The following is a 14,396-nucleotide window of genomic DNA, read 5'->3' as shown; positions in this document are numbered from 1 at the left end:
TTTTTGCTAACAGTCAACAGTACTTTCTTTTAACCACAAGCACAATCTGTCCCTAAGCAGTTTTTATGCCTAAAACTATGTAATGTTTTTTAATACATTGATAAACTGTCGTCATGCCAATAGGGGAGCAAGATGAGAAATTGATCATATGAGTTCTGTTGGAGGGCTATGATGTATTTTGATGTCAATTTTGATTTGTAATTTTGGGCTCACATGTATGTGGAATTGTTCCTGTACACAGAAGAGAGAGATACTGTGATTAGAGGAGAGGGGGGGGAGGGGCCTGCCAGCCAAAATGGCTTACAGGGATAAAGAAGAGGCAGAGGTCTGTCTGTGTGCAAGCTAGAGAGCTGGAGACAGTGCCAAGCAAAGTTTCCATGTTTAACTGGCAGGCATGGAGACATAAAGAGAGAGAAAGGGTGGGGGGGGGGTCGGGGAAGGAGAAAAGGATAATAGATCAAAATAAAAATTAAAGAGAAGTAAAGAAACTAAAGAAAGAGAAGGAGCAAGGGAAAGGTCCAGCAAAGAGCACGAATGCTAAGAGAGCAAACGGACAGGGAGAGAGAGAGAGAGACCAAGGGCGAGAGAGTCATCCAGAGAGACTGAGAAACAAGAACCAGAAGAGGAGAGAGAGGGGGACGAATGTCTGGACGCGGCGTTTCTTGTCTTGAACTCCCAAAACTTACAAAATCAGCATGCGGTTAGCCGAGCCGTGCCAAGGAACCAGGAGCCTAGGCTGCCAAGCCCGGCCAGGGCAAGGGCAGGCCTCCACCTTGCTCCCTCCCCTCTCCACCCACCCGTTTTACCGGGCACTCCGCGTCCCGCCCTACCTCCGCAGACCAGCTCACAGCCCTGCCTCTGGAGCCCTGCCTGCTGCCTGCCTGCCTGCCCTTCCGGTGGCCGGGCCGGGCCGGGTCTGGCACACTGCCACAGGGCTTTTGCTTGTTCAGGAGTTTTGATTAAATCCTTTATTGTGCTCCACTCACGCAAAGAGCTAAGGCGAAACACCGAGCAGGACGGAGCGGAGGGGAGGAGAGAAAGCGAGAGGGGAGAAAAAGAAAAGGGAAAAAAAAGAGAGAGGAGAAGGGAGGGGAGGGAGGGAGGGAGGGAGAGAAATGGGATCTCTCTTTTTTCCCTCTTGCTTTCTCCTTTTCTCTTTCTCTCAGACTGAAAAGATGTTTGATTTAGTCTGTTGGGAGTTGTAAAGTAGATAAAGTTTTTGCTTGCCATCAGCAGTCTGTTTTTTGTCTTTTTTTATTTTCACTCCTCTGAATAAAGCCTCTTTTTATTCTTTTGTACGTTTACTAAATTGTTCTGGTTTTATTATCATATATCTCATCAGCCAGACTTTCAGGCTACAAACTGCCACAGAAACATGCACGTTGTTTTCTCTGTGTTTTAGTTAGTGATTTTTTTATTGAAATACTTTGCAAACAGATGACACAGGAGACTAACTGCTCCCGTGCTTCCTGCAAAACAGGTGCTCTTGCGAAATGGATACTAAATTCCTCATATTTTATTGTGTTCTTTACAAATTTTATATATAGTCACAACATTATACATGCTCTGTATCTCCCACTGCTCCTAGTTAACTATGCCCTTGTCAGTGCTGCAGAACCCCTGTGGCTTTTCAGAGGCTTTGTGCCAGAAGTGTAACAGTGATTTGTGTTGTTGTTTCAGCTGTTTCTGTGCCGGACCTGAGCGAGCAGTTCACACCGCCAGAGACGGCTCCCCCAGCCCTCGTCAGCATGATCCAAGCCATAGAGAAAAGAGGTACGTATATCTGTGTCAACCGTCCAACACATTCGTCTGTCTCGCCTCCCCGTCTTTCCGTCTATGTGTGACTGTCTCCCTCCCGCCATCTGCCTCTTGCTCTCATGCCAGCATTTGCACAATGCACAACTTTTAGACAGGCAGTCACACAGATGTAGATGCACACTCACGCTCACTTGGTTTGTGACTTGATGTAGATTTTCTATATTGAAGTTTAATGTGGTTCGAGTCAGAACTGTTCTCATGGGCCGCACTCAGAGTCCTGCACAGTGGGTTTGATTCACACTGTTATTAACAAATAGCGCTCAGTGGGACCCCGTTCACAGTTTTGCCTCTTTTTTTTTGTCTTCCTTTTTGTATTTTCTCTCTGTCTCTCTCACTCACACTCACACATGTTTAGCTGCAACTAATAATTGTTTTCATTATCGATGAATCTGTAGATTATATTACTCTCAATGAATTACTTAATGTACAAAGTGTCTAATGATGAGAAAAGCAGCAAATCATCACAATGGAAGAGCTGGAGCTAGTGAACCATTTGTACTTGTGCTTAAAAAAATACCGAAACAAATAATTAATATAAATGAATCATAGGGAATCTATATAAAAGCCTCGATACCTTATTGATGTCGCTAATAAAATCTGTGTTGATCACTGTGTTGAAATTGAGAGAAGCAAACAAGTTGTAGAGAGTAGATTTAAAAAACATTTTAGATGTGAATCTACCTACCTACCTAAGAGAGATTCTTCTCATGCTAGGAATTAGAGAAGATTTTGGTACTGATCTCTATATAAAGTCTGTCTCTGAATGTAAATAATATAATTTAGCAGTTAAATAACTTCCCAGTGTTGGATGCACACACACTCTGCCTGCATGGTGTGGTTTTCACAACTATCTGAGAGACTGGCTAGTCTCAAGGAATTGCCTCCTAGATGCAAGCTGTCTAGACCCAGTGGTCCTTAATGTTTTTTAGGTTGGGACCAAATAGAGAAATGCAGTCATTCAGAGTAAAAATGTTTTCTTCACAGGTATTTTCACAGGTTGTGTGAAATCTTTGTCTCTCTTATGGAACAGCCTATATTACAAAGTTCTCTAAACCTTATTTCTTACAATATCATTGAATTTGCAGCATACTTACCTTTACCTCCTGCCTGAACAATCTGCTTAAAAGAATTTAATGATGCAGGACTTTGGTTTTTGCTTTTTGTTTTAGACTCTGGCATTCAGAGTCACTAAATAAATCACACATTTTCTACCAAGAAGAGCACAAACAAAAATGAAACACTTAACACTGGAACATGTGTTGGCTCTTGTAAATATGATGCATCAATCTCCCTGTTGTTGGAGGTGAGACTGGAATGAAAACAGCACACAGCTGAAATTTATTTCAGCATTTATTGCAGTATTTCCAAAACTATGTGTTTGTCACATACAAGTTGTTGCCAACAGACAGCTGTTATGTTTTGTCCAGCTGGTATGAAATTAAATGTCTGTATTGAGTGTCTCATACCATGTCTTACATGTCTTTTACATTATACATTATGTAGTCAAGTCAGGGAGCAAATGAAAGCAGCTTCGGGCTGTATTAATTTTTTCATTATTTGTTTTCTATTGGTAAAACATAATATTGCTTTTGAATTCTCCTTGTCTTTTTCTACTTTTCTCTACTTAGCTGTGTTCTGTTTTTTGTGCTATTTTTTGTCAGCTCAGTTGTATGAACTTTGACTTCTCTTTTTCTCAGGTCTGGACAGCCCGACATTGTACAGGACACCAGATTCCTCAGATTCAGACAGCACAGTGTACAGTCTGAGCTCTGGTGAGTACTTTTGAGCTTTTATCTTCTTTTTCTCATTTTGTTGTCTTCTGCATATCGAGTGTATTAATCTGTATTTGTGTCCACTTTGCATTAGGACTAGACTAATTATCTAATTGCAGATGTAATCAATGTGTGTATATGTTGAAGAAAATTAAATTGCTGTACAGAAATAGGTAGAGTTGTTCCGACCAATATCAGAAATTCCTCCAATAAAGCCAGAAATGCGGTATCGGGTATTGCTGAGTGTGTCTGTGTACCGATCTGTTACCACGTTTATTAGCCCCGTTCGCCATTTTTTCCCCCAGGATAGTGAAGTCATGACTCACCCTACTCTGACTCTGACAAAGGGTTTAACCTGAGCCAGGCCGTACAACAGTGATAGCATTCATACAGGCATATTAGTATACACTTACTATACAAAATAATAATATACTGTATATTTTAATGCACATGTACTGGATCGGTACTCTGTATCGGTAAAGTTCAGGTATCAGAATCGGTATCAGGAAGAAAAAAATGGTATCAGTATAATGTCCCAGTCAGTATGTTTGTGGTCACAGTTAAACAAAAACAAAAAAATCGAAGGGATTCGTATCAAGATTGTTTGTTTATGTTGAAGGTCCAGTGTATAACATTTAACAAACTCTTTTGACAGGAATGGAATATAATATTCATATTTATGTTTTCATTAGTGTATAATCACCTGAATATAGCAATCATTGTGTTTATGTTACCTTAGATGTCTACAGACGCCGCACGCCGCCTTTTATGGAGTCCGCCATGTTTCTACAGTTGCCCAGAAGGGACAAACATAACACTGGCCATAGATAGGGGTGTCCGCATTTTTTGCACGTTTTACATCTACTATAGTTTCTCATTCGTGCTTGGAAAGGGATGGTGAAGTGAGGAAGTTGCGATCTGCAATTACACCACTAGATGGCACTAAATCCTACACACTGGACCTTTAAAGAAACTTCTACCCCCTATTGCATTGTTCAAACTCTCAAATATTGATTTTAGTATCAGCCTCAATAATCCAGTATTCCAAGCTACATTGCATACTTAAGTGAATTAGCATTCCACGTATATATATGGGGTGTTCCATATATATTCATATATACGGGCATTTCATAAGGTTACAATATATATTTTACATCAATGAAAGCATGCCACACAGTATACACAGTACATCCCTTTGTGAGTTTGATGTAATTCTTTTCTTTCCAGCAGTTGTACCTAAATGTCTTTGTATATGTCTTTGCATATCCAGAGAGTGAAATGAGGAATGAAGATGTGGGTTACCTGTCTGAGTGTGTCCTGCGCTACCTGAGAGACCTCCCGTCACCTGTCATCCCTGCCTGTATCTACCCTCACCTTCAAGCTGCTGTCACACGGCAGCAGCAGGTCCTACAGCAGTCAGCAGGTAACGACAATGCTTTAAGTTGACACTTATATTGACTAAACACCTATTTCTTCAAATTAGGAAAGGGTGTCATCTTCTATGTATCTTGTTAATGTGATTGGTTTGTTAATGTAACATTAACACATTACATACATACACTACTGACAACTTTTTCCAAAGCACACCATTATTTTTTTTTTTACACTAACTTGTTACCTTTCATTGAATTTCATTTAATGTAGGCGCAGTATGAAAAACAACTTCAGAGGATGTGAAACTTGCTTGAAATAGGCGATGATCATAGTCAACATTTTGTATCTTTTTTCTTTCTTTCTTTCTTTGTTGACTGATTTGAAGTAACATTATTGTCACAAGATATTGCAGTTGAGATGTGCGAGCATCTGACAGTAATAGTCAGCTGCCATAAAGTATTCAACTGAGGATCTTTATTGTGTGTCAAAACCAGGAGACAAACAGTAAACAAACATGGAGTTAGATGTTGGAGTGTCTCACAAGAACATGGAACGCACCAACTACATTACCTTAAAAGTACCATAAAAGTCAAATTGACTTCATTTTTCTCTGAGATGGATTATACATCTCAAGCAAGCTTCAAATCTCTGCGAGTTTATGTTCATACCAGTGGCGCCTGGAACATTTGGAAAATATGCATGTATCAGTTTAAACCCATGGTATGCTTTGGAAAATGGTCTACATTTATGCGAAGCACACACATTTTACAGTTAATGGGCTTCAACATGCAAAGCTACCATTATGGTCCTTTAAAAGACCAACTAAATGTATGTTCTAAATCTCTCCGGGTTCCTGACTGCTTTACATCTGAAAATCATAAAATACAATAACAATTCTTAAATTAAGTTGATCTTTGATTGAAAGAGGTGAAATAATCCCATCTCATGTTAATACATTGCTGTTTTTAAGAAAGTATTTTTTTTTAGTAGTAGAAAAATGAGTTGTTATGGTGGGGATTTCATGTAATGTAAACAAAAAGGGGGGTTTTGTACGGTGTAAGCCGAACAGCATGCACAAGCCCCAAAAAGTAAATCACTTGCTGCAGATGTTGTTTCAGTAGGTAAAAAGTAACCTTCCATTGCTTCAATAACAGTAATTTAAGTATAAGAATTTAAGGCCCAAACTGAGCCTTAAATTCAGCTGATCGAGGTCAGTCGCATGTCAGCCTTGACAAAATAGAGTCAAGTGTCGGGAGAGGATGAGCTCACTGAGGTATGCTAGTAATGCTCCAGCTGATTCTCCTCTGCACAAGGGACACCATAATTTAATTTCAGATATATAGCAGACCTATTTAAAGAAACATGCATTGACCCCCTTTTTCATGTATTTTTAAAGGACCAGTGTGTAGGATTTAGTGGCATCTAGTGGTTGTTGAAACACAGCTCGTATCTGTATTTGACGACCTGGGAATGAGAACCGGCTGCGAAAAACCGCAAAAAACACAAAAGGCCCTATCTACAGCCAGTGTTAGGTTTGTCTGCTCTGGGAAACATTTCAACATGGCGGACTCCCTGGAAGGTAACCTGCGGCATCTGTTGATACTCTATTCCTGCCAGCAGATCGTGCTAAATGTTACACACTGGACCTTTTTAAGTAATTATGAAAGGGACTATCAATATGTAAAAATACCTAATTCTGTATAATTTAATATCTTGACTCTCTTCAGGTTCTCCTCATGTGGTAAAATTGTTACAGTAGTTTTATGGTTACTTGAATTCCTCTTACAGATGGAGCAGTCGCCGGAAGCCATGACAGAGAGGTAAGCCTGGTCCTCGAGAGCTCCACCACCGTCCCTCTACATCACCGTCTCACCCTTCAATACCTCCTTACACACCTGGCAAAGGTCACCCAGGCACAGGCCAGCAATGGCCTGGACACACACACGCTGGGACAGATCTTTGGACCGCTGCTGATATGGACAGGCCCCTCGACCCCTTGGTAAGTTTTGGTTGATATTTTATACAGAATTTTAACAGATGTTAAGATGAGTTTAGATGAGTTAAGTTGAATAATTGGGCCAATTGGATTTGTTCTGTGAAGCATTAGGCTGCTCAAGTAATTAAAAATGTAGAGCTTGACTTTATGAAATGTGTTAAACTGTCCACTGATTGATTGGCAGGGTATCATTGGATGAGGAGTTCCCTGGTCTTGTGGTGGAGAGGCTGCTGATAGAGAGAGCTACGGAGCAGGACCTCCCTCCTCCAGGTATGTTGTTTTTAATAAGGCTGCTTAGAACTGTGTTTATGTTGTAGTACAGCACAAAGACCTTTTTTAGCAGTTTCCAGGGAGTTAATGCATGATGTGACTGTTCAAATACATTCCTATTAGAATAAAATGCTTCTAATGGTGATATTTGTATATTTATATGTGTGTCTGTTCCCAGTTCTTCCAGCAAAGCCAGTCAAGACTAAAATGGCACCATCAGCCATGACAGACACAAGCGGCCTGCTGGCTGATGCTGAGTGGTACTGGGGAGAAATCTCCAGGTAATGAAAATAGGCTGTTACTGTTGAATTTAATCAAAGTTAAAAAACTATGTTTTCATTTATTTCACGTATTAGCTTTTAAATTAAAGCTGGTCAAGGTTAGTGTTCATTAAGTAAATACTGCATGTGATCGTATTTGCAGAGAGGAAGTAAATGAGAAGCTGCGAGACACTCCAGATGGCACTTTTCTGGTCCGAGATGCCTCCAGTAAACTGGAGGGCGAGTACACTCTCACCCTGAGGTAAAGCAACACTTCTGGTTTAAGGTTTTTGGTGGAACATCTGCAGCATTGACATCCTGTCCCCTGCACCAGTTTGAACCAGATTTGATTCAACTGAATAGTTACTATAGATATAAAAAAAGAAGAGAATGACCGTGTACACACATCCTCTTATTTTCTTTTCTTTTCCATTTGTCTCCCCCTGCAGGAAAGGGGGGAACAACAAGCTTATAAAGATTTACCACAGAGATGGGAGGTACGGCTTCTCAGAGCCTCTTACCTTCCTGTCTGTAGTGGAGCTCATCAATCACTACCGCCACGAGTCCCTGGCCCAGTACAACGCCAAACTGGACACCAAGCTTCTGTACCCTGTGTCAAAATATCAACAGGTCAGTGAGATTATGTAGCAGAAGATTGTTATCTTCAAATTCAAACAAAGTTTCCTTAAGCAACATTATTCTCAGTATTTTTAAGAATAACAATAAGTTTGGCCAGCTTGAATTGTGTTTTTTTGTTGTTTGTTTGTCGTCCATCAAAAGTGGTGATTTTTGCTCTCATCTGTATTTTGCTCTGCTCAGTTGGTGAAGGAAAACAGTATAGAGGAGGTGGGAGAGCAGTTGAAAGTCTATCACGAGCAGTACCAGGAGAAGAGCCGCGAGTACGACTCTCTGTATGAGGAGTACACACGCACCTCACAGGTATGAGTTAAACACACAGAGGCACACAAACCCTGTCCCTCTCACATAATTCAGAACAGAAGATGAAACAATAATTATTCTACATTGGAAATCTGGTTATAGATCTAGCAAATGCAGTAATATTTGAAAATTAGAATATAAATGAGAATATAGTTAATATAGTAGTAATATAACCCTGCATATATAACTGTCTTTTATTAAAATATCTTCCAAACATTACATGAAATATTAGTAGAAAGATCAGATTATATTGTGAATGTGTGCAGAACACCATTAAAAATAATAAAGATAAAATCAATGTTAAGCAGGTACAATATAAAAATACATAAAATAAATTAAAATACATAAAGCATTAAGTAAATTAATATTAATATGTCTGCAGTATACAGTCTGACCTTATATGAATGTAATGAATGTGAAGGTATGACATTAAAGGATATTTGTGTGTGTATATTGACATGAATACTAGATAAGTGTTATGCTGTGTACACAGGCAGTGTGAAAGAAACCAAATATTGGGGTAAGACAGTATGTCTTATACCTCTTATTTACCTTTTATATTACACAACAGTAGATTGTCTTAACCAGAGTTTTATTTCAACATGAGCAGGTAGAAGACCAGATATGTGTGATATTAAAAAGCTACGAATTAAATGAAATACAATAAAACATCGAATGGGCAGTCACGGTCAGTCTGGCCCTCTTTTCCACAGGAGCTGCAGATGAAGCGCACAGCCATAGAGGCCTTCAATGAGACCATCAAGATCTTTGAGGAGCAGTGTGAGACTCAGGAGCGTTACAGCAGAGAGTCTTTGGAGCGATTCCAACGCGAAGGCAACGAAAAAGAGATTCAAAAGTACATTTATGTTTGTGTGCATGAGATCTTTAACAATCTTGGTTGAATTCAACTGCAAAAGCAAGATGTAAATTCAAAGCAGGCAGATGCAATAGTTTGAGTTTGTTTTACTGATTCATCAAACTGAACTAAGCTGCTTAATTGGAATGGCATTTTGTCACATTTGAAGAACATATTCAGAGCTATAATTTTTTCATTCTTTTAAATCAGGATTCAGAGCAACTCCGAGCGTCTGAAGTCTCGTGTGAAGGAGATCCACGACAGCAAGTGTAAGCTGGAGCAGGACCTGAAAGAGCAGGTCTCTGATAACAGAGAGATTGACAAGAAGATGAACAGCCTCAAGCCGGATCTCATGCAGCTCCGCAAAATCAGAGACCAGTACTTGATGTAAGGAGAATCCATTGAAGATTTACTTTTCTCTGTGTTTTGATTTCACTTTAGAGAATATGTACAGAATGTATGTTGGTAAATTGTCCGCATTAAATCTGATCATCTTTGCAGATGGCTGACACAGAAGGGGACACGGCAGAAGAAGATCAATGAATGGCTGGGCATAAAGAATGATGCTGATGAGTAAGTGTTTGAGATAACTCGGTGCTGTAATATCTCCACCTATAATTTATGCAGTGGTTGGAGCTCAATGTTTCGTTCTTGACATATGATTGAGTGTCTGCTGCTTTGTTTCTGTGTTTCCAGCTCCTACTCGCTGGAGGAGGACGAGGGCTCACCCCACCATGATGAGTGTACCTGGTATGTGGGTGACATCAAACGCACCCAGGCTGAGGAAATGCTGAGAGGCAAATGTGACGGGACCTTCCTCATCCGTGAGAGCCAATCACAGAAGGGCTCCTACGCCTGTTCTGTAGTGTAAGTTTTGCTTGTGCTTGTTTTTATTTTTTAGTGTGATGATACTGGTGAGAGCTGAGACAGTTGTAACACCTTAACACAAAGTGTTGAGATTGAGAGTAATCAATATTTGTATAATAACAAATGACATAGTGAAAACAATGTGACAATATGGTCAATGAACCTGCAGCTTCTCTCAGCTTTCTGGAGCTTTATAGTGAGTTTCAGCTCATGAAAAACCTGTATTCTCTTTACACTGACCATTTAAGTAGATATAAACGTAAATACATTATAAAGTAATGTATATATTGACAACATTGTACTTTGAGAACAATTTTGAGCATCTGTAAAAATGATCTCTGTCCTTCTTTCCAGTGTGGAGGGTGACACCAAGCACTGCGTCATCTACAAGACAGCCACAGGTTACGGATTTGCTGAGCCCTACAATCTGTACTCGTCCCTCAAAGACCTGGTGCTCCACTACAAAAACGTCTCCTTGGTCCAACACAACGACCAGCTGAATGTAAATCTTGCCTACCCAGTCCTGGCCCGCTCTCAGAACCAGAACCAGCACCCCAGATGAATTATCCACCAGCAGTGTAGGACGCCAACCAGGGTGGGGAAACAGATTTTCACTTAAATGCATTGGGGAAAGAATAAACCTCTGAACAATGCTTGTTCTTGTTTTAAGTGGCGATTTAAAAAAAATAGACTCAACAGCCACATTTTTAAATACATACTTTTTTGGCTGGAGGCTGGTGCTAATTTCCAACAGACCCCAGTCCAGCAAAGAGCACTCCTTGCTAACAGCATGGCTTCAAAATAAGCACACTACTACAAGTAACGAAGCATTGTACAGTTAGCCTGGCTGACGCAGTGAGTTTTAACTTGGAGGAGAGTGTCGCATTAGCCAGCCACGACTCTACAGTGTCAGTTATGGAAAAAAAGTGTGAGAAATTCACAATTCATACAGCGAAAAAAAGAGACTAAATGTGTTAAAAGAAGACAAAATAAGCACACACAAATGTTGTTTTCAAGATCGTGGAGGAGAGCAACCAGATGGGATGATGGGAAAGTTTATAGGAGGCACTTTTGTTTTTTCGCCTTGAACACGTGATAACTGTCCATAGACAAAGGCCCGATCTGTCATCCCCAGACTGCCTGCAAACTCTCCGTCGACAAAAGCCTGAGCTGTCATCCACTGGCAGGACTGGCTTGGCTAAACCAGGCTGCTCGCTTCACACCTAAAGGCGGCTGAGAAACCGTGGACCAGAGGGGTGTAGTCACTGGAGCCGGTGGGGGAGGAGGGGATGTGGGAGGGAAGGGGGAGAGAAATTGCTGGGGTTGATGTTTTTTAGGGGGTTTTAAAAACTGATTGAATGTTTAGAAGCTTGCTTAAGTGCATAGTGAATGCTTTGGAATGACCACAAAGCCTGTGTCTTACGACCACAAGGGGGGAGTGCCACCGGTCGAGAGCGTTAAACAGCGAAGGGACAGGAGGCGAAGACGGCTGTCGACGTAGACGAAGCTACAGCTTTAAAAGATACACACACATAGGTATATTTTTTATGAAATGATCTTTATTTCCAACTGCTTTGGCTTGTTGCTCTCTCTCAGTGGGCCTCCTTTTCAATTAACGAGGTACAATACAGTAAATACTGTATTACAGGATAGAAATGCATGGTACATATTTGGTATATTGTGGATAGAGAATTAGTTCTTAACCACAATACACTAGATGGAGAGGTACATTGATGAATGCAGTTCCACGTGATTCAGGTTTCCTTCTAAATGGAAATTGTGGAAAGATTCCTGCATCAAACATCTCTTTTTTTTTTTCAAACTTCTTCCTTCTTTTTTCATCCTCTTTAATACTGTAGCCCCTGTAGCCATTGACTTAAGGCATAACTGTTAGTGCTCCTCTTATGTGTCTTGTTTCTATATGCTTAAGACACTTGCAGAGCATCAATCTATGTGATTATTGTATCTTTGGTACTGTATTTGCCTCGTCTCTAATTAGATTAGACTGTTTTAGCGGTACAATGTCCTTGCAGATGTTTATTGTTGTTTTTTTTCATGCAGATTTACCCACGGTACTTACTGCTTCCCGCCCTTGCGCTTGACTGTTCATTTCATCACAACCTTGACTCACAGAGCTGTAGAATATTGATGTACAAAAAAAGGAAAGCAGTAATATAACTCATGTACAGTATATTTCAGACACACATGCAGTCAGTGTATGTGACTTTATACAGTTTCATTGCTGTGTGTCTTTATGTTTTCAGTATATTTGCTATGCTCTTAGATTCTGTTTAAGGATTAACAGTATCCAGCTAATGTGAGCCGAATGAAGGATGTCTTTTCATGTAGCAAGAAAGAAAAGAAAAAAAAGAACCAGTCCTTTTGCCATATTGCATGGCCTCTGCGGTCTGAGAGATTAACTAGTTCAGTGTGCATGGAGTCCTTCATTTGGGTTGTTTTTCTTTTTTCACTTGGCACCAGTGGTTGATAACTGTACTTTTTGTAGTTCATATACAATATGATGTGTGGTAGTATGGTACTATGCACAAGACATATGTGGATAATAAGTTTTAGATTTATAGACAGAGTTCTTTGATCAGTTCCCTCCCTCTGTTCTGTGCTGTGGCAGTGAATTTCTCCCTGTTTACCTCATGTTCATGTGGCTAGAGGTAAAGATTGTACCATCTTTGTTCACTTTAAAAGCACAGTTCATTTGTCTAGAGGCGTGGTTATTCAGTTATTCCTGTGTGGTCGATGAAAAAGAAATTGGCATCACGTTAGGGGTGGGCGATGTGGCCAAAATCTTCAGTTGCGTTATATGTCATTTGTATCACAGTAACTATATGTCACGGTACATTAATTGTTCTCTAAACTCAATTAAGAAATGGTTTTAAAAAACCGTACTTTACTTCTTCACATGTCATTATTTTCTTTTATTACTTCCATACAAACAAACACAACTGTCTCACACGAGAAACCCTAGTTGAGTCTTGTCTCTCTCTTTCTCTGCAGTGTTTGGTAAACCAGCTTACAGGTGCATTACAGCCTCTACCTGTCGCTATCAAGCCATGTGATGAAGTGGCAAGCAGTCCTGATGCTGATAGCCTGCCCCCAATATATAACAGAGACACTAAGGGATAACTCCCACAGTGGAAACGGTATTGCCAAATCTCTACTGGTGGACACATGTATACCGTTGCATGGCGTATACCATCATATCACTCAACCCTACGTCCCATGATGCCTCTTTTAAATTTCATTGGAATTTTACATAGTTGATTTCTTGAATAATCTCTTAAATTTCTCACATATAATAGATACAAATCAGTGTTAACAGAACCTTTTATAAGAAAGGTGCTCTGTTTTTAAAGGTGGCACATTTGGCATTTTTGTTGAGGAGGGATAGAAATTGAAGTTTTGTTCTAAAATAAGATATTCTTCTGGTTATAAAAGTCAGTTATGAGTCAATATAAAATTGATTTTTCATATGAAGACCTAAGCTTCCAGCAGTGCTTTTTGGCGTAGCGTAATTTCTGCTTTTGAAATGTTGATTCACAAATTTCAGGTTGCAACATCCAAACAGACCAATCCCATTTCAAAGTGAAACCCACTTGGCCTGAAAAGTTTAAATCAAGATGTTAGTTTGATTTCAGTCAGGACTAATCAACTGTACTGTACTTTGCACAGTTCTTGGCACGTAGAAAATCCCAAGAATTAAACTAGAGGTGATGGCGGTGCTTCTGATTAGAGGGCTATAAAACATGTGAGTCAGAAAGATTAGAAGTGCCTTTAGTCATTGTGATGAGCTCGTCTTCTCCTCGTTGTCATTGGAGCTTTGCTCTACAAGACGGTGCCACCACCACCATATGCTGTGCCCCATGGTTCACACATTTGCCATTTATCAAAGACTAAAAGGGTATCTGGCAAATGAGCATAATTGTTGTGTGTGATTGTGTGTGTGTGTGTGTCTGCGTGTGTGTTTGTTTGTGTGTCTTTATGTGTGTTAGAGCAAATCTGAGCATGTTATAGATAAGAGAGTGACAGATTTTAGCTGTGCCTCTTTGTTGTTACATCTATAGTTGTTACATATTCCTTCTTGCTATGGTGGGGGCTGTACAGTAGCTTGGTGCTCTCTCTCACTGTGCACCAAAGCTAGATTTCTTTGGTGTTTTATTTTTTTCTTTATTTGTCTGGTATATTTTTGAATAAAACTCAGATAAGATAGAAATGTGAACCGTACACAT

The 14,396-nt window shown here is 40.0% G+C and overlaps 1 protein-coding gene across 2 annotated transcripts in view; it reads left to right on the top strand.

Annotated features, from left to right (window-relative positions):
* Positions 1 to 11,455, top strand: part of pik3r2 (phosphoinositide-3-kinase, regulatory subunit 2 (beta)) — a 32,584-nt gene extending 21,129 nt beyond the window's left edge. For both annotated transcript variants that reach the window (XM_035670235.1, XM_035670236.1), the window contains exons 3-16: positions 1,681 to 1,773; positions 3,516 to 3,590; positions 4,861 to 5,013; positions 6,753 to 6,963; positions 7,145 to 7,230; positions 7,409 to 7,511; positions 7,654 to 7,752; positions 7,940 to 8,120; positions 8,310 to 8,429; positions 9,143 to 9,285; positions 9,496 to 9,672; positions 9,787 to 9,858; positions 9,982 to 10,152; positions 10,507 to 11,455. In XM_035670235.1, the coding sequence (XP_035526128.1) occupies positions 1,681 to 1,773; positions 3,516 to 3,590; positions 4,861 to 5,013; positions 6,753 to 6,963; positions 7,145 to 7,230; positions 7,409 to 7,511; positions 7,654 to 7,752; positions 7,940 to 8,120; positions 8,310 to 8,429; positions 9,143 to 9,285; positions 9,496 to 9,672; positions 9,787 to 9,858; positions 9,982 to 10,152; positions 10,507 to 10,714 (1,892 nt within the window). In that variant the 3' untranslated portion in view covers positions 10,715 to 11,455. The remainder of the gene's footprint in view (positions 1 to 1,680; positions 1,774 to 3,515; positions 3,591 to 4,860; positions 5,014 to 6,752; positions 6,964 to 7,144; positions 7,231 to 7,408; positions 7,512 to 7,653; positions 7,753 to 7,939; positions 8,121 to 8,309; positions 8,430 to 9,142; positions 9,286 to 9,495; positions 9,673 to 9,786; positions 9,859 to 9,981; positions 10,153 to 10,506) is intronic.
* Positions 11,456 to 14,396: the final 2,941 nt, after the last annotated feature.

This window comes from Morone saxatilis, unplaced genomic scaffold, assembly GCF_004916995.1.
Source record: "Morone saxatilis isolate NCDOM2014 unplaced genomic scaffold, NCSU_SB_2.0 Contig23, whole genome shotgun sequence".
Lineage (NCBI taxonomy): Eukaryota > Metazoa > Chordata > Actinopteri > Moronidae > Morone > Morone saxatilis.
The sequence above is the reverse complement of the archived record's forward strand: the minus strand, read 5'-3'. Positions and strand labels throughout refer to the sequence as shown.